The 24,622-nt window shown below is 45.9% G+C and overlaps 1 protein-coding gene across 1 annotated transcript in view; it reads right to left on the minus strand.

The window, feature by feature from the left end:
* Nucleotides 1-7,642: 7,642 nt before the first annotated feature.
* LOC142485592 (uncharacterized) overlaps nt 7,643-24,622 on the minus strand; it is a 17,906-nt gene continuing 926 nt past the window's right edge. Inside the window, exons 1-3 of the mRNA XM_075584470.1 lie at nt 24,516-24,622; nt 22,703-22,816; nt 7,643-11,083 (exon numbers count right to left, since the gene is read on the minus strand). The exon at nt 24,516-24,622 is cut by the window's right edge and continues 926 nt beyond it. Of these exons, the coding sequence (XP_075440585.1) occupies nt 8,730-11,083; nt 22,703-22,816; nt 24,516-24,534 (2,487 nt within the window). The 5' untranslated portion in view covers nt 24,535-24,622 and the 3' untranslated portion in view covers nt 7,643-8,729. The remainder of the gene's footprint in view (nt 11,084-22,702; nt 22,817-24,515) is intronic.

Genomic DNA, 24,622 nt, shown 5'->3' on the forward strand with positions numbered 1-24,622 from the left:
TGGCCAGTATGGTGCTATGAATATCACCTCTGCTCTCTCTTCTCTGATTTTCCTGATTGTTTTTGGAATCAGAGGAATTGGAGGGAACAGGTATCCCAATTTGAAGTCCCATTTGAGACTGAGAGCATCTGTAGCTTGTGCGCTTGGGTGAAATTGTCTGGAACAATAGTTCCTTACTTTGCGATTCTGGTGTGTCGCCATCAGATCGATGTCTGGTTGACCCCATCGCTCTACCAGGTCTTGGAATACTCCTGGATTTAACGCCCATTCTCCTGGGTGAATGATATTGCGACTTAGAAAGTCTGCTGTGACATTTTCTAGTCCTGGGATATGTATGGCTGTGATATCCGACAAGTGGCACTCTGCCCAACCGAGTATTTCTGCTGTGAGCTTCATCAGCTTTCTGCTCCTGGTTCCTCCTTGTTTGGCTATATATTTGACCACAGAGCTGTTGTCTGATTCTATCTTATACAGCCATCTCTTATTTTGTCCTGGAAAACTTCTAGGGCCTTTTGTACTGCTTTTAATTCCAGCAGATTTGATGGTAAGTGGTTTACCTGATTTCCCCAGGTTCCTTGCACCACTTCTTCTCCCATCTGAGCCCCCCAACCTGTCTTGCTCGCATCTGTTGTAATTTTTAACCAGTGCACAGGTTGTAGCGTTTTCCCTTTGACCAGGTTTCGGGTATCTTCCCACCATTTTAACTCTTGTTTTGTTTGTGGGTGTAACAAGATTCTTTGTCTTGTGTCTTTGTGATTCCCGTTCCATTGTTGCAGAAAATTGTTTTTGCAGAGGTCTCATATGCAACGCTGCCCACTTTGTGACGCTTAATGTTGAAGCGAATTTCCCCAGGAGTCTCATGCATTCTTCTGCAGAAGTCCTGGTAGCTTTTCTGAGCCTCCTTGTTCGCATGGCTATGTCTAGCCCCTTTGCCTCTGGCAATCTCACTCCCAGAAATCTTAAGAGCTGAGTGGGTACCCAATGCTCTTGTCTCTGTTTATTAACCAACCGTGATGTTCTAGGAAGGTTATTACCATTTTCTGGTCTTGTTGGAGTTTCCCCCCATCCTTTGATTTTACCCGGATGTCGTCCAGGTAAGGGTATATCTCTACCCCCCTTTCTCATCTCTGCCACTAGAGGGGCTAGAACCTTTGTAAACGACCTTAGGGAAGTTGCCAGACCAAATGTTAGTGCTGTGTATTGATAATACTCTTGATTTACTGCAAACCTTAGGAATCTTTGATGCCCTTTTGCTATTGGTACATGTAATAAGCGTCTTTTAAGTCTATCGCCACCATCCAGTCTCCTGGTTGTACCTCTTGTATAATCAGATTTACAGACACCATTTTGAACTTTCTTATCTTCAAGAATGAATTTACCTTTCTTAGGTCTAGGATTGCTCTGTAATCCCCTGTAGGCATCTTTACCAAAATTATTCTGGAAAAATTCCGCTTCCTCTTACCTTTTCTATTACTTCTGCCTGTAGTAATTTCCTTAAAGCCGTATTCCTATAACAGCTGGATTCTCAGAAGCTGAACACCTCTTTATTTTATTCATCTGTTGGAGACTGAATCTCCTGGCTCTGTCCTGATGCCTTTGTTATTATTGCATCTAGTTTGCTGCCGAATAGGAATTCACCTTCAAATGGTAATGTACATAAGGTGTTCTTTGATGCTGTGTCAGCCATCCACTGTCTGAGCCATAAAGCTCTTCTTGCTGATACCGCTAGTACCATAGACTTGGCTGCTATTTTTACTGCATCCAATGAGGCTTCTGCTATGTAATCAGTTGCCCATTTCACCACTGACAACGCCTTAAGAATAGTACTTCTTTTACACCCTTGTCTATTGCCTCTTCAATATTGGCAATCCACACTCGCATAGCTCTAGCAATTGATGTAGTTGCTATGGCTGGCTTGTAGGCTGTTCCTGCCGTAACATATGCTTTTTTTAATGCATAATCCATCCTTTTATCCATAGCGTCTTTTAATGACGCTGCCTCCTCTAAGGGAATTGTGGTCTTTTTTACTATTCTGGAAATAGCAAGATCCACCTTTGGGCTAACCTCCCACTTTCTCATTTCCTCTTGTGGGAATGGATACATCTTCCCAAACCTTTTAGGCGTAATACTCCGGCGTCTGGTTGCGCCAACTCCACCTGAATGAGGTGCTTAATTACTTGATGGATAGTAAAGACTACCTTTTAAAGCAGCAGCAGTAACAGCAGTAGTAGTACTAGTAGCAGTAGTAGCAATAGTAGCAATAGTAGCAGCAGTAGCAGCAGTAGTAGCAGTAGTAGCAGTAGTAGCAATAGTAGCAGTAGTAGCAATAGTAGCAGTAGTAGCAGTAGTAGCAGTAGTAGCAGTAGTAGCAGCAGTAGTAGCCGTAGTAGCACGCCTAGCCTGTCAAAGCAGGCCAGTACAGAACTCTTGAAGCAGCCAGGACACTTTTTTTTTTTTTTATTTTTTTTTTTAAATTTCAGAGGTGCCTGTTTTCAACCTCCTCCTGTTTGGATTCGATCCCACAACTTCATCCAAGTATATCTCAAACACTGCACACCCCAACTCTGTGAGCCACAAGATACCATTGTGTTAACTCCTAAATGTCTTTCAGTTCAAAAACCTGTATCAAGGCTTTGATGAGTGGATCCACCCTTTCTACATCAATTTCAGATTATTCCTGAATATCTTGATCTGATGAATCCATTTCATTCTCTGACACATGAAAACAATCACTTTCAGACCCATATGATGAAAAACCTTTCCCCTTATCCAGACTGGTCTGGGATATAGATCTTTCCTGCGCAGGGTTAACAGCTTGCTGCACTTCCGCATCAACTCTTCCTTCATCAATAAAGAAAATGCTCATTTGTTCACTGGTATCACCTGCAGGTGTCTTAAGACAATCTTCACATAATTACTTCCCTATTAGGGCTGGTTTCTCACAAGCTGAACACCATTTAGTTTCTTAGCAACCTTCATTTATGTTGCAGGGATTCCCCCGTCCCTTTTGAAGATCCTGCTTCTGGGAGGGTAACCACTGAACTAATTTATAAAACAAAATAAATGCTAAACATACACCCTAATGTATATATATATATACCATCTCTCTTTTCCCATTGTAGAACTAAACTAAGGACTCACCTAGTCTTGGGAACTGATGTTTTGGGTGTCTCCATTTTTGCATCCATATCCAGCACTTGGCTTCTCCCTGCTGAGCGTTCCATGCTGCAGCTTCACTCACACATACATCGTGTGGCCGTCGCATTCATGACGTCATCAAGTGCTCGTGCTCGTGCACCCGCACGGCTCGCGTGTCCGTGCACGCACTTGCCGGCCTGCACGCGCGCGCTCCCGAGCGGCTACGTGCCCTGTACCCTTCTCCGCAGTATCCTTGATACACTTGCGGTCCTCTGAACCTCCTAGGTTCACCGCGGATTCCTGGGGTAGTACCGCCGCGTTGTTACGCTGTTGCGGTCTGTAGAGCTCCTCCGCTCGCAGCTATTGCTGCTCCCCCTTCCGCGTGTGGCGGGCTGCCGGGTACCTTACCGCAGCGTTCAGGCGCTTATGCGGTGAGTCTGGGCCTCCATGGGTCCCAGCTGCAGCTGTTGTGCGCCTCGATCCTGGGCATTGCACTAAGCTTTTGCGCTGCAGCTCCTTCCCCCCACCCAACAGGGGTACCCCCGACTCTAAGGGGTCTCCGACTTGCCCCCCGCAGGGCGCACCGCGGAGCTTCAGGGCAGAGAGGGTGAGACCCTGGTTAACTGCACAAAGTGCAGTAGGTGAGCCCTGTTAAAAAATAACAAATCCTACACCTAGCTGTGAGGACAGGAAAAAGACTGGTGTGCAGGTAGAGGGAGGGGCCTTATATGGTCTACCTGCAAAAGTCTACTTCCTGTCCTACCTAGAGTGAGAAGGGATTAACCCAATGGTGCCCACTGCCAGGGTGATCAGGAAAGAAAACATATACAAAATTCTGTTTCACTGGTACTTAACTCCAAGTAGGCTGAGCCAGATCTTCCCTGGAACCCTGATCTCTGCTGGAGGGGGTGTGGCCAGAGAGGAGATATGGCTCATATCTGGTGGACTTGTCCGCAGATTAAAACATTCTGGCTTATGATTCAGAACCTCACAGAACTAAGAATACAGATAAATCCGCTGACTTTTTTACTGGCCATGCCTATTGAAGAATCTCTGGAATTAGTACAGATACAGCTGGTTCTGTTTGAGTACAAGCTTCTGGTTCTTTGTATATAAAAAATGCTGTAAAGATACCCCCTTGAAACACTGTTATATTACTAATTTGTTTATCCCTGTGAAAACCAATAAAAAAGTTTGAAACAAACACACTTGTGTTGGTATAACAGTTTTACTGCAGACTAATAATAACAACACTCCAAAACATACAAGCCTCGCAGGGTCGTACCCCTTCACCGTGCTCCCCTTTGCACCGTGTTCTCACCCTTGTGGGGTTTACCCCAAGTACTAAAATGCCCATGAGCACCCAACACTCTGGTGTCCATGGAGTAAATCACCCTCCCAATGTCCCACTAGCCCATGGTGCATGGTGAGACGAGATACCAGCCGGGTGTGTCCACACCTGGGCGCGCAAGGATGAATATGGGATCCACAGATCCGAAGTGATGAATTGCGACGTCTCCGCCTCTGCGTTGGGTGGGTTCCGCGTGGATTGTACCACCTTAGAGAATCTGTGGTCATAGATGGATGATCTGCTCCCTGATCAACCTGGTCCAGGATGCAGCCACGTCCTGGCTTTGTCTCTATTCTCTGGTTCTACAGGGCAGTGTCCCTGCAGCAACCACAAGCTACACAGGGGAGTCGGGGCCTAGCTGGGGCCCAATAGGGGATATCTGGCCTATTGCAGGTGCCACAGACACCTGCACAGACTGTACCTCTTACCCCTTCTTTGTCCCAGCTCCAACTGGCGTGGCTTGCAGCACACGAAAAGTATCTGCAGAGCAGGAGGATTCAGGAGCCCTATTGGCTGATAAGTGCTATGTGACTCTGTCCCAGAGGCTGATGGGATATGTAGTCCCTGCTTGCAGTCTTTTTCTATTGGCCGCCATTCACACGCTTGTCCTGCGAATGCGCAGTATCGTGCGCATGTGCAATTGCCTCTAAGATGGCGTGGCCTGCAAAGGAAGCGACGCGATCGCCATCGCAACCTTCCTGGCACCTCCGGAACCTGCTCCGTGCCTTTGCTCCCACACACAGCCCTCCCCGCACCTTCCCCACCCTCCATTGTTGGTCACAGCCGCAGCGGTCAAGGGGAGCCCAGAGAGCGACCCATGCTATACACCTCTGCACACATCTCTTACACAAAGATACGCCCTTTCCTCTGTTGCCCGACTGCTAAAACTCTGACACAGACCCTCATTCTCTCCCGTCTCGATTACTGTAACCTCCTGCTGTCTGGCCTTCCTGCCTCTCACCTGTCTCTCCTATAATGTATCCTAAATGCTGCTGCCAGAATCACACTACTCATTCCTAAATCTGTCTCAGCGTCTCCCCTGCTGAAATCCCTCTCCTAGCTTCCTATCAAATCCCGTATCACACACAATTCTCCTCCTCACTGTTAAAGCTTTATACTCTTCTGCTTCTCCTTACAGCTCAGCTGTAATTTCTTGCTATACACCATCCCAACTCTTGCATTCTGCTCAAGGATGTCTTCTCTCTACCCCTTTCGTATCTAAAGCCCTCTCCTGCCTTAAATCTTTCTCACTGACTGCCCCACAACTCTGGAAGGCCCTTCCCCGCAGTATCCGACTAGCACCCTCTCTATCCACCTTTAAGACCCACCTGCTTAAGGAAGCATATGAGTAGCTCCATGGCTGATAATTTACAACTCATACATAAACCTTGGCCCCCTGCAGACACACTTACCAGAACGCCCACCTACTGTCTCTGTACGTTCTTCCTACCAACCAATTTGATTGTAAGCTCTTTGGAGCAGGGACTCCTTTTCCTAAATGTTACTTGTGTCTAAAGCACTTCTTCCCATTATGTTTTATTTGTATTATTTGTTATTTATACGATTGTTATGTGTATTAGTGCTGTGAAGCGCTATGTACACTAATGGCACTATGTAAATAAAAGACATAGATACCTACCCTGTGTACACACTTGGGTGACAAGGTTTTCTTACTGAGATACATTGTATACACTCTGCACATGGGAAAGGTTTCTCCCCTGTGTAAATGCTCTGGTGTCTGAGGACTGTCCTCCTATTACGGAATTGAGTATGATGTAATCCCCTTTTATGAATTGTTTGGTGTGTGTTGAAGTGCCTCTCAGGGATGAAATGTTTCCCAAATTCTGAACAATTAAAATGTTGCTCCCTTGTGTAAATCTGCTGGTGTAACAAGAGGCCCCACTTCGTACAAAATGGTTTACCCAACTCTGAACAAGCAAATTATTTCCTGTGTGAATCATGTGGTGTGTGAGGTCATTCATCCAAGAAACGTTTTTCCTATACTCTGTCCATGTGAAAGGCCTCTCCCTGCATGAATTTGTTGGTATCTGAAGAGGTGACCCTTAACACTGAATTGTTTCCCACACTGAACAAGCAAATGGTTTCTCCCATGTAAATACTTGGGTGTGACAGGAGGTCACACTCTGTACTGAATTGTTTCCAACACCCTGAACTAGGGTTAGACAATAACAAAAATACTTCCCACCATAAGAGTATTAAGTAATTTATTGTGATAACAATATTCAGCAATATATTAACACCCAATAGAAAGCAAAAAAGCAAAAGTCCTCAAAATGTTCAAGGTCATTTATTGTGAAACATATTTCTTATACAAATCCATTTCATTCTTAATACAATGTAAAAAAGCAAATATATTTTAATTTTAAGAATAACAAAGGTTTCAATGAAAATGTTACACTAACTACACCCACACTAAAGCCCCCTTTCTTTACCATTTTATTTTTATTTATTTATAAAATGTTTTACCAGGAATTATAGGCTAAAGCAGTAAAATTCAGGGCATTATTGAAAACCCTGCTCTCTGATTGGTTAAAATTCCGGGCATTATCCACAGTAATGCCCTGAATTTCAGCAGCTTGCAAAATGCAGTTTTCAATCTGTTTATTTCCAGCCAATCGGCTTTCAGAACAGCTGAGACAGGGCAGGGGATTGGTTTGAATTAAGTAAAAGCTCTGAGACATGGCAGGGGATTGGTCAAAAAGTATCAGCCACGTTTAGCTCCACCCACTCCCGAGCTGACAGATTTTCTGAGCAGATTCAGTTGAATTGGGAGGAGAGAGACTGCAAAGAAGTAAGTGTGTTGTGTATAGAGGTGCAGTGTTGTGTGTGTGTGTGTGTGTGGGGGGGGGGGGGGGTGGTGAGGGGGTTGTAGAGGTGCTGTGCTGTGTTGTGTGTAGAGCTGGGGGGGAGAGTTTAGTAAGTGGCTGCATTTTTTATTATGGCTGCAGTGTGTGTTGTGCTGTTGTATGTGTAGCAGCCGTTTGTGTGAGTGTAGAGCTTGTGTGTGTGTGTGTGTGTGTCAGTGGCAGCGTTTATGGGTGTTGCATGTGTGTGTAGCAGCAGAGTTTGTGTGTGTAGAGCTGCTGTGTGTAGAGCTGCTGCTGTGTGTGTAGAGGTTTGTGTGGGAGTTGCTGTGTGTGTGTGTGTGTGTGTGTGTGTACACAGAGGGGGTGGCAGTGTGTGGATATAGATATCTGCAGTGTAAGCGTATATAGAGGTGGTTTCATGTATTTACCATTTTATTTTAATAAAAAAATCTATTTAACTATACAAAAGTGTCTATTATTTATGAAATAAGCCTACGTTTAGCCTATAATATAAATAATCCTCTCAGAACAGGGCATTACTGCCCAATAATGCCCTGTTCTGAGGGGATTATTACTTAAATAATATATTGAGAGTTACTTCTCGTTTTCATGTATTTCCTGGGCACAGAGTTAAGATGACAAATAATACATGGTTACAAATACAGTTACATAAGTGAACAGGGTATACATAATATACAAGACATTGCATGCACAGTTAAAGATAATATATATTATAAGCATATGTAACAGTTACAGACCAGATTAAAATGTGAGAGCCTTAGTTTTGAAAGAACTTAAACTGGTGGTGGATGCGAGAGTCTCCGGTAGGTTGTTCCAGTTTTGGGGTGCATGGCAAGTGAATGTACAATTACCCCCTCGACCCCCCTTCTCCTGTACACATCAATAGGGCATGGGTAGGCGTGGGTTAATGGGCATGGGGAAGGAGGGGGTCAAGAGGCACGGTAGAGAGCCGAGAGAAATACGGGGGAGGAGAGAAAGGGGTTGAGTCATGGTGGAAGGGAAGGGGTAAGAGACATGGCAGAGGGGAAGTGGTTAATATGGAGGGGTGAGATTACCAGCAGGAGGATTCCTTATAGCTGCAGCATGTGAAAGTCAAGGAGCTCCCAGACTCGCTCCCACTCCACTGTCTCTACCAGACCCACACTCAGTCCTCTCTGACAGTCCCCACCTCCACGCCTCTCTGCCAGACCCACCCCCACTCTGCAGCTGCTGATAGGAATGCCATGGTAAGAAGTAAGGCAAGTATTGCGTTACCCTCCATTTTTATTACTGCAGTATTACTATGCTACTGGTATATTGCCCAACCCTACTTTGAACAATCACATTTTATCTCATGTATGAATCCTCATGTGTGTAATGAGGCTGATCCTCAGTGATAAGCTTTCCCCACACTATGTACATGGAAATGGTTTCTCCCGTGTATGAATCCTGTGGTGGGTGAGGAGGTGGCTCATTTGAGAAAAGCTTTTCCCACACTCTGTACATGTGAATGGTGTCTCCCCTAAATGAGTCCTCTGGTGTATGAGGAGACTGCGCTTAGTACGGAATGGTATCCCACACTCTGTACATGTGAATGGTTTCTCCCCTGTATGAATCCGCTCATGGCTGAGGAGCTCCGCCTTCGTATAAAAGCTTTTACTACACTCTGTACATGTGAATGGTTTCTCCCGTGTATGAATCCTGTGGTGGGAGAGGAGGTGGCTCATTTGAGAAAAGCTTTTCCCACACTCTGTACATGTGAATGGTTTCTCCCCTGTATGAATCCGCTCATGGTTGAGGAGCTCTACCTTCCGAGAAAAGCTTTTACTACACTCTGCACATGTGAATGGTTTCTCTCCTGTATGAGTCATCTGGTGTATGAGGAGGCTTCTCTTAATACTGAATTGTTTCCCACACTCTAAACATGTGAATGGTTTCACCCCTGTATGAGTCATCTGGTGTAGGAGGAGACAGCTCTTAACTGTGAATTGTTTCCCACACTCTGTACATGTGAATGGTTTCTCCCCTGTATGAATCCGCTCATGGATGAGGAGTTCTTTCTTCCCAGAAAAGCTTTTACTACACTCTGTACATGTGAATGGTTTTTCCCCTGTATGAGTTATCTGGTGTCTGAGGAGGGTTCTCTTAATACTAAATTGTTTCCCACACTCTGTACATGTGAATGGTTTTTCTCCTGTATGAGTCATTTGGTGTAGGAGGAGACTGCTCTTAACTGTGAATTGTTTCCCACACTCTGTACATGTGAATGGTTTCTCCCCTGTATGAATCCGCTCATGGTTGAGGAGACCTGTCTTCCGAGAAAAGCTTTTACTACACTCTGTACATGTGAATGGTTTCTCCCCTGTATGAGTCATCTGGTGTCTGAGGAGGGTTCTCTTAATACTAAATTGTTTCCCACACTCTGTACATGTGAATGGTTTTTCTCCTCTATGAATCATCTGGTGTCTGAGGAGACGGCTCTTAACTGTGAATTGTTTCCCACACTCTGAACATGTGAATGGTTTCTCCCCTGTATGAATCCGCTCATGGATGAGGAGATCTGTCTTCCGAGAAAAGCTTTTACTACACTCTGCACAAGTGAATGGTTTCTCTCCTGTATGAGTCATCTGGTGTATGAGGAGACTGCTCTTAGTACGGAATTGTTTCCCACACTCTGTACATGTGAATGGTTTCTCCCCTGTATGAATCCGCTCATGTTTGAGGAGGTCCGCCTTTGTAGAAAAGCTTCTACTACACTCTGTACATGTGAATGGTTTCTCCCCAGTATGAGTAATCTGGTGTCTGAGGAGATGGCTCTTAGTACTGTATTGTTTCCCACACTCTGTACATGTGAATGGTTTCTCCCCTGTATGAATCTGCTCATGGATGAGGAGTGCTTTCTTCGTAGAAAAGCTTTTACTACACTCTGTACATGTGAATGGTTTTTCCCCCGTATGATTCATCTGGTGTCTGAGGAGGGTTCTCTTAGTACTGAATTGTTTCCCACACTCTGTGCATGTGAATGGTTTTTCTCCTGTATGAGTCATCTGGTGTAGGAGGAGACCCTGCTTAACTCTGAATTGTTTCCCACACTCTGTACATGTGAATGGTTTCTCCCCTGTATGAATCCGCTCATGGTTGAGGAGATCTGTCTTCCGAGAAAAGCTTTTACTACACTCTGTACATGTGAATGGTTTCTCCCCTGTATGAATCATCTGGTGTCTGAGGAGACGGCTCTTAGTACTGAATTGTTTCCCACACTCTGAACATGGGAATGGTTTCTGCCCTGTATGAAGCCGCTCATGTTTGAGGAGGGTCCTCTTGGTAATTAACTGTTTCCCACACACTGTACAAGTAAAAGGAGTCACTGATGTCTGAATCATCTGGTGTGAAAGTAGTTTCCCCTTCAGTGAGAAACTGCTCCCACCATCTGTACATGTAAAGGTTTGCTCCCTAGCGGGGACACAAAGGTGTGTGAGCAGGTCCCTGTCCAGTGAGAAGCTTTTGCCACACTGACAACAGAGAAAAGGCTGAGCACCACGGCTTCTTAAATCTCTCGCATACCTTTTGCTGGACCCATATTTAGAGTCCTTCTCCGCTGTGTGCTGTACAAGGTCTGTAAATTCACCATCATGTGCCACTGGTTCCTTGCACGTGTCTAAAATGTGGCAGGAATCATTGCTTTTTGGCACTTCTGGGCTGCGAGGAGTCAGACAGCTTCTGGATGTATCAGAGCTCAAGTTCTGTTCCTCATTCAGGCCGATCTCTAACAGAAGTAAACAAAAGACAGAACAAATGTTTTCAATCTGTAAATCAAATTGCTGAACGCAAATTACAAATCCAAAACACTGAAAAATCTATTTCACCAATACTTAATTAACAAAATACAGGCATACCCCGCATTAACGTACGCAATGGGACCGGAGCATGTATGTAAAGCGAAAATGTACTTAAAGTGAAGCACTACCTTTTCTCCACTTATCGATGCATGTACTGTACTGCAATCGTCATATACGTGCATAACTGATGTAAATAAGGCATGTGTAACAGGCTCTATAGTCTCCCCGCTTGAGCACACCTTCGTTACAGGTAGGGAGCCGGTATTGCTGTTCAGGACGTGCTGACTGGCGCATGCGTGAGCTGACGTTTGCCTATTGAGTGAGATGTACTTACTCGCGAGTGTACTTAAAGTGAGTGTCCTTAAACCGGGGTATGCCTGTATTCTCTTACCCAGGGTTTTAAAATTGTGGCACATGGACATCCAGTGGCCCCTAATAACTGTGGTGGTTCCCGAAGGCCTGAAATGTATTTGTAGCAGCTCTCACAGTGAAATCATTGATACAAATATAACTTGTATTTATTACTGTATGCATTATTTAAGGATACATGTACATCCTCCAAATAATTAACACTGAAAATGTCCATGAGATGTAAAGTTAAGGAACTCCTGGTCTATCATATTAGTGCATTAATAATATCAACTAAACCAGACAGCAACCTATAGTGTAAAGATACTGTAGATGCCCATGTGTGTATGTCTTTATTTATATAAGGCCCCGCAATGTACTCAGCGCTTTACAGCAGAAACAATGCAGTACAGGGAATTATAATACAATAAGTGCAACAAACAAAATCAGACAATAGGAACGGAAATCCCTGCCCTGGAGAGCTTACAATCTAAGTGATGCAGTGACTACACTGCCCATGTAATCTGCCATAAGACCCACAAACTAAACTGCTCCCTTTTGTGTCATATTTTGTCAGTCAAAAATACTATTCATATAATTTCCCAAGCAGGCGGCCTTGGTGTAATGTTTGACTCCTCTCTTTCCTTCTCCCCACAAATTAAAATCAAAGACAAAAAAGGAGCACTGCAGAAAAGAAGAACTGGAGGCAAAAGTAGAAAAAATAAGAGTTATTGAGACACACAGCCCAAGTTAAAAGAGAAACCTCCAACGCGTTTCTCGCCATGGGCGCTTTATCAAAGAGTGGTTTCCTGCATCTAGAGAGTGTCACTTTATAGGCACTCCCCGCCGGAAACACTGCCTACCTGTATCCCTGGTAAAAAAAGTCATGTGGGAACAAAACAGTCCGGGGAAAATGTAACCACGGAAAGAAGGCAGTACAACGGTGGGGGAGAAATCCAGCAAAAGGACACAATAAAGAATACAATAAAAATAAACTTAAATAGACTCATAAGGACAATAAAAATTAAATGAAAAAGCATAACATTTAAAAATGGATAGGATATGGGGAGAATACAATTATCTTAGATTAAATTAACTGTAACACCAAATAATATAATATAATCATGTAATAATATACAAATAATAAATGTAACCTCAACTACCAAGGCAAAGAACAATTTGAATCTTGATAAAGGGAATATACAGTTAGGTCCGGAAATAATTGGACACTGATAAAAGTTTTATTATTTCGGCTCTGTACGAAAATAAATCCAAGTTACAGTTAAATAATGAAATGGGCTTAAAGTGCAGTATATCAGCTTTAATTTGAGGGTATTCACATCAAAATTGGAGAAAGGGTTTAGGAATTACATCTCTTTAATATGTAGCTCCCTCTTTTTCAAGGAACCAAAAGTAATTGGACAATTGACTCAAAAGCTGTTTCATGGACAGATGTGGGCTATTCCTTCGTTATTTCTTCATCAATTAAGCAGGTAAAAGGTCTGGAGTTGATTCCAGGTGTGGCATTCACATTTGGAAGCTGTTGCTGTGAACCCACAATATACGGTCAAAGGAGCTCTCAATGCAAGTGAAACAGGGCATCCTTAGGCTGCAAAAAAAAAAAAAGAAATCCATTCGAGAGATAGCAGGAACATTAGGAGTGGCCAAATCAACAGTTTGGTACATTCGGAGAAAAAAAGAACGCAGTAGTGAGCTCTGCAACACAAAAAGGCCTGGGCGTCCACGGAAGACAACAATGGTGGATGATCGTAGGATCCTTTCCATAGTAAAGAAAAACCCCTTCACAACATCCAGCCAAGTGAAGAACACACTCCAGGAGGTAGATATATCATTATCCAAGTCTACCATAAAGAGAAGACTTCACAAGAGCAAATACAGAGGGTTCACCACAAGGTGCAAACCATTCATAAGCCTCAAAAATAAAAAGGCCAGATTAGACTTTGCCAAAAAATATCTGAAAAAGCCAGCCCAATTCTGGAACAGTATTCTTTGGACAGATGAATCTAAGATCAACCTGTACCAGAATGATGGGAAGAAAAAAGTATGGAGAAGGCTTGGAACGGCTCATGATCCGAAGCATACCACATCATCTGTAAAACACGGTGGAGGCAGTGTGATGGCATGGGCATGCATGGTTTACAATGGCACTGGGTCACTAATGTTTATTGATGATGTGACAGAAGACAGAAACAGCCGGATGAATTCGGAAGTGTATGGGATATATTGTCTGCTCAGATTCAGCCAAGTTAATTGGATGGCGCTTCACTTTACAGATGGACAATGACCCAAAACATACTGCGAAAGCAACCAGGAGTTTAAGGCAGAGAAGTGGAATATTCTGCAATGGCCAAGTCAATCACCTGATCTCAACCCGATCAAGCATGCATTTCACTTGCTGAAGACAAAACTTGATGCAGAAAGACCCACGAACTGAAGATAGCTGCAGTAAAGGCCTGGCAAAGCATCACAAAGGAGGAAACCCAGCACTTGGTGATGTCCATGCGTTCCAGACTTCAAGCAGTCATTGTATGCAAAGGATTCTCGACAAAGTATTACAAATGAACATTTTATTTATGATTGTGTTCATTTGTCCAATTACATTTGAGCCACTGAAATAAGGGGACTGTGTATGAAAATGGTTGCAAATCCTAAACGTTTCATACGATATTTTTGTTCAACCCCTTGAATTAAAGCTGAAAGTCTGCACTTCTATTGCATCTCGGTTATTTCATTTAAAATCCATTGTGGTGAGTACAGAGCCAAAATTATGAAAATTGTGTCAGTGTCCAATTATTTCCAGACCTAACTGTACATAATGAATAAGATGTAAATAAATAAACCACACTGAGAAAATTGCCACATCATGCAAACAATACTACTCATCAAATGTGACTAGAGAGAGACACATATGTATCTCAATGATAGAAACAAATGTATATGAAAAATACATAGTATTATATAACCTCAGAATGGGCAAAGGAATAATATAGCTTAGAGAAAATGTTTTAGGTCCCATTCTGTATTAATCCCAAAAGGGGATAGAGTATTAAGTGAGTGGATCCAAAACATCTCACGCTGATTAAGCTGATTCAATCGCTGGAAAATGAAAGGTGGACAAGTTTCCCAATGTACAATGTGTAAAATGTTTGGAAACTGGGAGCATCTGATCTAGTTTTTAATAGAACGAATGTGCTCCATAATTCTGACCTTCACTGGTCTGATTGTCCGCCCAACGAATCCTCGATCCCAAGTGCTGAAACCATTTTGGAGCTACCAATGTTCAAACCTAAATAACAATAATATCCTTAATATAACCTTAGACAAATGATTTTTTTCATTAGAACAGGTATCTTATAATTGTATGCATGCTTTAAAATTATTTCCCAAAGGGGGCGTGTCCAGGACGCCAACGAGCATGGTTGTGTGAGAGTAGAGCTCCACCGACCCTCGAGCATAAACTGATTTAAAAGCGTCTTCCCCCCCCGGTTCCCGACCCAAAAAGTGTCACCCCAAACGGGCCAAATACATTAGCATGGCCGGCAAACAGAAAGCACCACCTGCACAAGGGGTAAAAAGCTTTTTTTCCCCGCCGCAACGGAGCAGAGAAACAGCTCCGAAAATTCAAGATGGCGCCGGAACGATGAGCGCACGAGGCTCCAAACACCAGGCCGCAGATAGAGACCGAGGAGAGCCACCACAAAACATGGAGGCAACGCTCACAAGGGAATACATGCAAGAACTAATGACATGTATGCTAGACAAACTGCATGTCTCAATCCAAAACGATCTAAAAGCCGCCGTGACAGAACTAAGACAAGATATCACGGGCCTAACTGAGCGGACCACAGCCCTAGAATCCAAAATGGAGGAGACCCTGCAAGCGCAAACAGCAGCGGACGACGAGATCTTCCGACTGGGGCTGGAGATCAGCTGCCTGAAAGACAGCCTCGAGGATCAAGAGAACCGCGATAGGCGGCAGAATCTAAGGATACGCGGAGTACCTGAAGCGATCCTGCCAGATCAGCTACAATCATATCTTACAGACTTCTTCTCCTCGCTGTGCCAGGACCTGGAAAGAAAAGACCTAGAAATGGACAGAACCCATTGCGCTCTCGGACCGAGATCCGAAGATCCGTACAGAACCAGGGACGTTATAGTCCGCCTTCACCGTTACACGGTTAAAGAGAAACTAATGGCGGCCTGCAGAAAGAAAGAACCGCTCACGTTCCAGGATGACCATCTGCAGGTATACAATGACCTGGCGAAGCTGACGGTCAACAAACGGAAGGAGCTGAAACCGCTGACCACACTGCTCAGAGACAATGGGATTAAATACAAATGGGGATTCCCATTCAAACTAATTGTCAACAAGAATGGGAAATTCCACACCATCAGAAACCCTGCGGAGATGCCCCGGTTGGCCAGAGCAGTGGGCCTGTCCCCCCCTCCATCGTGGAACTCGGACTTAACCAACACCCAGGGCCAAGAAAACGAGGTTCTCCCGATTAGGGCCTCAGAGCGCCTAGCAGGGCAAAAACAAGAAAGAAAATAGAAGTCCAACTCACCTGCATGATCCTGTTTCCAGTCCCAGTTCCAAGGTGTCACATCGGTACGCTCCTGAAGGCCCTGCCAAGATGACCAAGCACGGCAACCAAACAGTAATAAAAGACCGACGGAGAAGAGGCTCCATGAAGCAGGCGAAGAAGAGGGAGGCTACCCACCGGCTGCTGCAGACGCCGGACATCCTCCGCTCCCAACGCCACAGATGTCATCACTCAGGAGTATCCCGCCGCGCCAAAAGGGGAAGAAGAAACCCCGGAGTAGCCTATTGGAATGCGCCAGCACGGGAGGAGGGAGACGGGAACGGGGGCCGCCGAAGCAAGGAGCGAGAGTCCGACAAAGAAGGCCCCATCGCCCCTCCTTCCCCTATCTTCCCCCCCCCCCCACGCGGCGCAGACAAGCTAAGGCTGACGGACCGGAGCCAAAGGCTGACAGGCCCAAGAAGGACCACCGGGTCTGGCCACACCAGGTACTAGGTGGGAACCCCACGAAACTGTAAGTACATTTCCCCTGTGCACGTGGCCTCTATAGCCGAAGAGGCAGGCTCCCGTATAAAGCAAACCCTGATTCTCCAGGTACTTACGCGACGGCCAAGATCAATAAACAGCGTGCGAAGGCTTATCTTTGTCATACTCCTGAGGAAACATTGCTCCCAGAATTATAACCAGCGCCGAAAGTGACACCAGTTCTCCTAGTTTTAAAAGTTAAATGTTGTTATAAGAGCCACATAGGATAAGAATCTATCCCCACTCCTGTCCCCCCCCCCCTCCATACCCTCCTCGCCTTCCCCCCCCTTCCTCCCTCCACATACACCCCCTCCTTCCCCAGACCCCCACTGGAAAGTTCAAAAACCCTTACCAAAGGTCAAAAGACATGTGTTTATCCACATTATAATATAATCAGAACCGGTTTGAAAACATATATACTGTCCAGTATAACACCAGATCCCTGTGGAAAAGATACCCGACCCCCCCCTTATCCCTTCCCACCGATCCTCACGGCAACGCACACAGGGGCACTGCATACAGATATACTATTGCTGTGAACACGCGTTACAAGAGCAGTGAAAAGAGGCATGTGGTACTACCCATACCATATGGTTTATCTCAGAAGCTGAATGTCTTGTACATATCCAATGTGTTGCAGGCAACGTACTATGTGAAATGAAGCAGCAAATGTCCACTATGTTACATACAACGTACCATGCGAAATGACGCAGTAAATGTATATGCCACCCTATATGTGATTGTACATGATGCCCCATCCTCTCCTCCCGCACCCCCCGACCCCCATGGCGATGACCATAAGAGTAATACAAATTGAAGTGTACTTGGAGCAATAACTGCATATGTTGCCCTACACATAAATGAATATGCCGCCCCCCCCTACCCCCTTCCCATCGATCCTCACGGCAACGCACACAGGGGCACTGTATACCAATATGCTATTGCTGTGGCCACGTGTTACACGAGCAATGAAAAGAGGCATGTGGTACTACTCATAATATATGGTTCAACCCAGAAGCTGAATGTCTTGTACATATCCACTGTGTTACATGCAATGTACCATGCGAAATGAAGCAGTAAATGTATATGCTGCCCTATATGTGATAGTCCATGATGCCTCTCCTCCCCCCCCCCATCCCTCTCCTCCCCCGACCCCCATGGTAATGACCATAAGAGTAACACAAACCGAAAAGTACTTGGAGCACTAAATATATATGCTGCCCTACATATGACTGCATAAGCCTTTCAGCCCTTACCCTCTCCCCCCCTCTCTCTCCCCCCCTCTCTCTCCCCCCCCCCTTCCCGCCCTTACCCTCCCCCCCGTTTCCCCCCCCTTCCCACCCTTACCCTTTCCCACTCTCTCTCCCCCCCTCTCTCTTTCTCCCCCTCTCTCCCCCCCTTCTTTCCCCCCCCCCTCCCCTCTCTCCCTCTTCCTTCCCCCCACTAATCTTCCCCGAGCTATACAAAGACAGCAACTTGAAGGTTCCAAATACGGGTGCGAGAAGGAGAGGGGAAGATGCCCAATAAAAGGTATTAGTGGGTCTGGACCCCTCTGACGCCCTCCGGTAGTTGACACCGGAACCACCCCAGATGGGCTCTCTAGCCCATATGCCGGTCGCCCAGGGACCTGGCGACACATTGTTGGGTCCCTGATGGGATCCAATCACTTCTCTCCGGAACCCGCTGACCCTGTCCCAACGGAGTTCCACCCCTCCCTTTCTCTCCCCCCCCCCCCTCCACCTCTCCGGGTCCCCTCAGTATACCCAGACTGACCCACAAAAAACAAACACACATACTAAAAGTTTGCTGGGGCATAATAAGCGCCACAAGTACAGCCAAAAGACCCCCCCAGTTGGGAAAGGAGGGGTCCTAAGACTCCGCGCCACAAACCATTCTAATGGCTGCCACAGCCCCAATTAAGGTGCTATCACTAAATGTCAAAGGTCTACAAAATAACCGGAAAAGGAGACTAGCTCTCCAAGACATGAAAAAATCAGGGGGAGATATCATCTTCCTGCAGGAAACCCACTTCACATCACAAGACCCCCCAAATTTATACAAAAAAGTGTTTCCTATATGCTTTTTCGCATCATTCAGTAGTAAAAAACGAGGAGTGGCCATACTAATCCGACAAGGCACTCCATTCAATCATGTCAAAACAGAAATGGACCCAGAGGGTAGATTTTTGGTGGTATATGGCTCTCTAGCCGGCACGGCAATTGCTCTAATTAACATATATGCCCCAAACGAGAACCAAACCGAATTCCTAAAAACAGTTCTCGAGGGCATAGACCCAGGGTATCTGTCATCGCTGTTAGTTAGGAGGCGACTTCAACATGGTCATAAACAGATCATCCATGGAAGACAGATCATCCATAGCTGGTCACCCCCGTACAACCTACTCCCAATATAATGGGAAAGGGTTCAGGGAAATACTGAACGAATTGTCATTGGTTGACATATGGAGAACCCAACATCAGGGTCAGAGGGACTACACTTTTTACTCAGCACCTCACCAGACCTATTCCCGTATAGACTACTTTCTACTGACCAAAAATGTTCTGGAAGCTTCCACCAAATCGGATATTGGCCCAATCACTTGGTCAGACCATGCTCCCATCACCTTGACCCTATCAGTACCATTCGAAAAAACAACATCCTACTCCTGGAGACTAAATGATTCACTACTAAACCATCCTGAGATAGAAAGAGAGATAAGAACCTCGCTTAAGGACTATTTTTTCTTCAACGCAGGATCAGTTACATCTCCAGAAATCCTATGGGAAGCCCATAAGGCGGCAATCAGAGGCAAACTTATCTCTATTGCATCCCATAGGAAGAAAGTCAAACAAAAATTGATCAAGGATCTTTTGGACACCATTATTACATTGGAACAAGCTCATAAAACTAACCCCTCAAAAAGAGCGTACAAAGCAGCACAACTGAAGCAGGCTGTAGTTTGGAATTGCGATCCAGCCTCGGCCTGTTGGCTCGCAATAGTCACACTACGCACAGCCTCACTCCATCCAAGTTGCACTCTGGCCCACAGGAGGGAAAGAAAGTGGGCCACAGAAGTTCGGCCTCGGAGCAATGAGATTCACGTGGGACGCATGGCTCAAAAGCAAAGGGAAGTATGGTCTGCTAGCCTCCCCCTCCCAGCTCACCCCACTCTTTGGGAACCCCAACTTCCCGCCAGGGTGTTCCACAAGACAATTTGACCAATTCCAGGGTCACAACATTAGGATGGTTGCTGATCTACTGCAGAAGGGAGAGATCCTAACTTTTCAGGCATTAAAGAACAAATTCCAGATCCAAGACCTTCATCTATTTAAATATCTACTTAGGCACTTCCTACACTTACTGTCTCCAACCTCCAAATTCCCCCCGCTGACACAATTTGAAACCCTATGTCTCAAAGACATATACCAGAGAGGCCTGAGTTCCGGTCTGATGTGACCAGGGCGGTTGCAGTTGTAGCACCGGCGCTCGTGCCGCAGCTCCCCCGCCTTCGGTGGACTGCTGCCCGCAGGCGGCCTCTGAGTCTATTGGGGGATATTGGCAGACTTTCTGGCCGGTGCCGCCGCCACCGCCGCCACCTTGGCTACTGCTTTGGCGGTCATCAGGGCTCGGCTGGCCACATAGTCATCTGCAAGCCTCGCCGCCTCCTGGTAAGTCTTGGGCTTTTTGTCATACACCCAAGCCCTCACCGCCAGCGGGCACTGCTGCATGAGTGGCTCCTGAAAGATGATGTCCAGCAGGCGTTGGTAAGTCCGTGCCTCATAGCCCTCCACCCAGCATATCCTGTACAAAGCCATGCGGGTCACGTAGGTAACATAGGACTCCTGGGGCTGCCTCTCTTTCTGCCAGAATTTAACCTGGTAAGCTTCAGGGGTAAAACCGTACTGAAACAGTAACAGTTCTTTCAGGTGGTCATAGTCATCAGCATACTCATCTGGAAGCGCCATCATCGTCTGCTTAGCCAAGCCGGACAGTAAGGGGTCCAAACGTGCAACCCTATGCTGGGGAAGCACTTTGTACCGCCGGCACTGCGTTTCAAAGTTCTTTAAGAAACTGTCAATCTGGTCAGTGCCTTCCACGAACTTGGTGAGACTGTGCTGGTCCAGCTTGAGTTCATCTGTGTTGGGTTGGACAGGGGGGCAATAAGCGGGTCTGTTCACTGCCATAGTGATAAACTGCAGCTGCTCCTCCGGTGTCCCTCTGTCTCCCCATGCAGTAATCAGTGCCAACATTTCAGGGGTGAACGGACTGGTAGCCGCAGCAACCAGTACCCCTCCTGTTGCTCTGCTCCCGGGAGGTGCACTCGATCCCTCCAGAGATTCCGCCGCCCCGGCACTGGGTTCCTTCCCTGATCTCCGGGTGGCTGTAAAAGGGCAAGCTGAGCCGTATCCTGAGGTTCTGCAAGCCGGGCTTCATAGTCACCGATTGCGTCAACCATGTCTGCGACCTCCTGGTTCTCATAGGGCAGTCCATATTCACGGCACTTGTCCTTCAGCTGAGCTCGGGTCCTCATGTTGGATGAGCCTTCAGCCTCGCTCATGGTTCAGTCGCAGCAGTGAGGTGGTGTTACAACTTGTGTTAACTGTTGCACTACTGTGTGTTCAATATCTTTAGTCCCAGGAACTCGCAATTACCATCAAGTTCCTACTATGTTACAGTATCCCGCAGTATACTGTAACACAGGTCCAGTTCAATCCCACCGCTTGCCACCAGTTAATTATAGAGCTTGTCACGGTAGCTTATGACAAGATATAATGAACACCAAATATCTGGGTTGAACTGAACGAGGCTTAGATACAATAAAATATAATTTATTCCTTAAATAAGGTGAACACAGCAATATAGTACAATTAACAGACAAGAAGATAACACTTACTTAGGGTTGGGGGATGGAGAAGTATCCACTAGCAATTCTCCAGCAATCCAGTGACATTCAAGATGGTATCAGAAGCACAACTCCAGCAATCCAGTGACATTCAAGATGGTATCAGCACAACTCCAGCACAACTCAAAACTGTAGGGTTGACACAGTTTATATACCTGTGCAACCCTATTCTTAACATTGAACACAGCCTATTGGTGAACAATTATATAACGTGGAGACAGACTAACCATGCCCTCAGGCAACAATTAGACTGGCAGAATTTTGTTGATTGATTAATACTTAATCCCTAGACATTGGGTAAAAATCAAGGCAGTTACTTTTTGATTGCCGTGCTTAGGCTACGCAGCCGTCTGGCCTTCATGACCTATTAGCCTAGCAAATGGCGTCTGCATTTTCAGAACAGATCCAAAATATAATACATATACACTTTAATATCTACACATATTAATAAATTCCATTCTGGAGGGCTCAGTGGGTCGACCTTTGCCAGTTTTTTAATGCCTACAGTGACTTCACATATTGGCAAAATATGAACTCTCTGCGATCTCAAGAACTGGAGATACAGAAATGCACTTTAAAACATTAAAATACATGCTTATAATGAAACATGGGAACAGGGGAACATACATTTTCAAGGTATAACAAGGTGCAAACCTCATCCCTGGACCGCAGTCCAGTTAACCCCTTGTCTCTCTGGTGAGGTCAGGGGATGGCCATATGGGGTGCAACCCCTTTAATACCGGGCCACCCCCTTTCTCCCTCTACAATGCTGATGGAGCAACTATCAGCCTTTCTGAAAAGGACGACGACAACCTTCTATAACACATGGGAACCTTGGCTGACACGAATGGTAGAATAAATGGGCCCTTACCGATAGAGGAGACAAAGACCAAAATATCCCCCCGCCCCTCCCATGGGAAACTGAGTTAGACGGGACTCCCCCCCCTCCCCTCTTTTCTAACCCCCCTCTCTCTTTCTGTTTCTTCCCCTGCATTCATCACAAGGGAAGAAAGATGTTTACACACAAAAATAAATAAAAACTGTATTAGGCCAAGATATGCATGTAACCATATAAACTGTATCAATGTATTAATGCCTAATAAAAAAACTTTGTCGAAAAAAAAAAATATTTCCCAAAATATTGTACACATTTCAGTCCATTTTTAAACATACTGAATAAAGACAAGTGAGGATGTAAGGGTACTTACCACAAACAGGAAATGCATCTATTTCTTCCTTTATTGGGGTCACATGTTCCTCTGTGTCTGTCTCTTCTTTCTCTGATTTGATCTCTAAACTCACCGGTACATCCACTGGGAAACCTGGCAACAAGCAAAGGAAAACCCATCCTGTAAAGCTGGGAGTGGGGGCGCTTCTTGTGATTTCACCTCCTCTGATATAGGTATAATACCTCTTGTAAACAAATGTATTACAGGCATACCCCGTTTTACGTACACCCGCTTTACGTACACTCACAAGTACGTACATTTATTTTTAGTTGCACCATACCCGTGTACGTACGCGTGCTTCGCGAGTACGGACACCAGGGGGCGGCGTGCGCACCTCAGCACTCCTGCAACCTCCTTCATGCTTGTCTTCATTATGGTTCGTTCGATCTCCCTGTTCCCTCTGCCCTCCCATCTGTCTCTGTTCCCCCTCCCATCTGTCTCCGTTCCCCCTCCCATCTGTCTCCGTTCCCCCTCCCATCTGTTTCCGTTCCCCCTCCCATCTGTCTCCGTTCCCCCTCCCATCTGTCTCCGTTCCCCCTCCTATCTGTCTCCGTTCCCCCTCCCATCTGTCTCCGTTCCCCCTCCCATCTGTCTCCGTTCCCCCTCCCATCTGTCTCCGTTCCCCCTCCCATCTGTCTCCGTTCCCCCTCCCATCTGTCTCCGTTCCCCCTGCACTCACGCTCCATAAAGCAGCAGCTAAACCAGTGATTACACCCGTGACTCTGCTTCCTCCGCTCTCCTCCTTCTCCCCCCTCCTCCCTCCTCCGAGCTCTGCAAAGCTTTGCATGTGATGTGAATTACGAAGCAACAGTGAGGGGAAGATCTTCTGCTGTAATCTTAGCTTGTGTGTGTGTGTGTGTGTGTGTGTGTGTGTGTGTGTGTGTATGTGACTGAGTGACTGTGTGTGTGTGTGTGACTGAGTGACTGTGTGTGTGTGACTGAGTGACAGTGTGTGACTGAGTGACAGTGTGTGACTGAGTGACCGTGTGTGACTGAGTGACAGTGTGTGACTGAGTGACAGTGTGTGACTGAGTGACAGTGTGTGACTGAGTGACAGTGTGTGACTGAGTGACAGTGTGTTACTGAGTGACAGTGTGTTACTGAGTGACAGTGTGACCGAGTGTGACTGAGTGACTGTGTGTGACTGTGTGTGACTGAGTGACTGACTGTGTGTGACTGAGTGACTGTGTGTGACTGAGTGACAGTGTGTGACTGAGTGACAGTGTGTGTGACTGAGTGACAGTGTGTGTGACTGAGTGACAGTGTGTGACTGAGTGACAGTGTGTGTGACTGAGTGACAGTGTGTGTGACTGAGTGACAGTGTGTGTGACTGAGTGACAGTGTGTGTGACTGAGTGACAGTGTGTGTGACTGAGTGACAGTGTGTGTGACTGAGTGACAGTGTGTGTGACTGTGTGTATGACTGAGTGTGTGTGACTAAATGCGTGTGTGTGTGACTGAGTGCGTGTGTGTGTGTGTGACTGAGTGAGAGACAGAGACTGACAGAGAGAGAGAGACTGCGAGAAGGAGAGAGCTGCTATACAGTACTGACCTGCGTGCGCGCCTCTCACCTCCATTCATTTTATTTGAATAAAGCCACTGTATTTACTTTGGTTAAAAATGCATTATTTACATGCGTATGTTAAAGCGGGGTATGCCTGTACTAGCCCTTCTGGCAGAAAATAACAGAGGTGAAGATATATTTTCTTCTTACCTGCTGGTGGTTCTATAAGAAAACAAGATTAGTTTGGGTGTTTGACTCGCATAACTGCAAAATAATCTTCTCTACTCACTTAACAAGTGTGGATCCATGCTGGCAGTGGGCAGTGCTGCTCTGGAGGTGCTGGCAGTGGACAGTGCTGCTCTGGAGGTGCTGGCAGTGGGCAGTGCTGCTCTGGGA

Source organism: Ascaphus truei, unplaced genomic scaffold (assembly GCF_040206685.1).
Source record: "Ascaphus truei isolate aAscTru1 unplaced genomic scaffold, aAscTru1.hap1 HAP1_SCAFFOLD_610, whole genome shotgun sequence".
Taxonomy (NCBI): domain Eukaryota; kingdom Metazoa; phylum Chordata; class Amphibia; order Anura; family Ascaphidae; genus Ascaphus; species Ascaphus truei.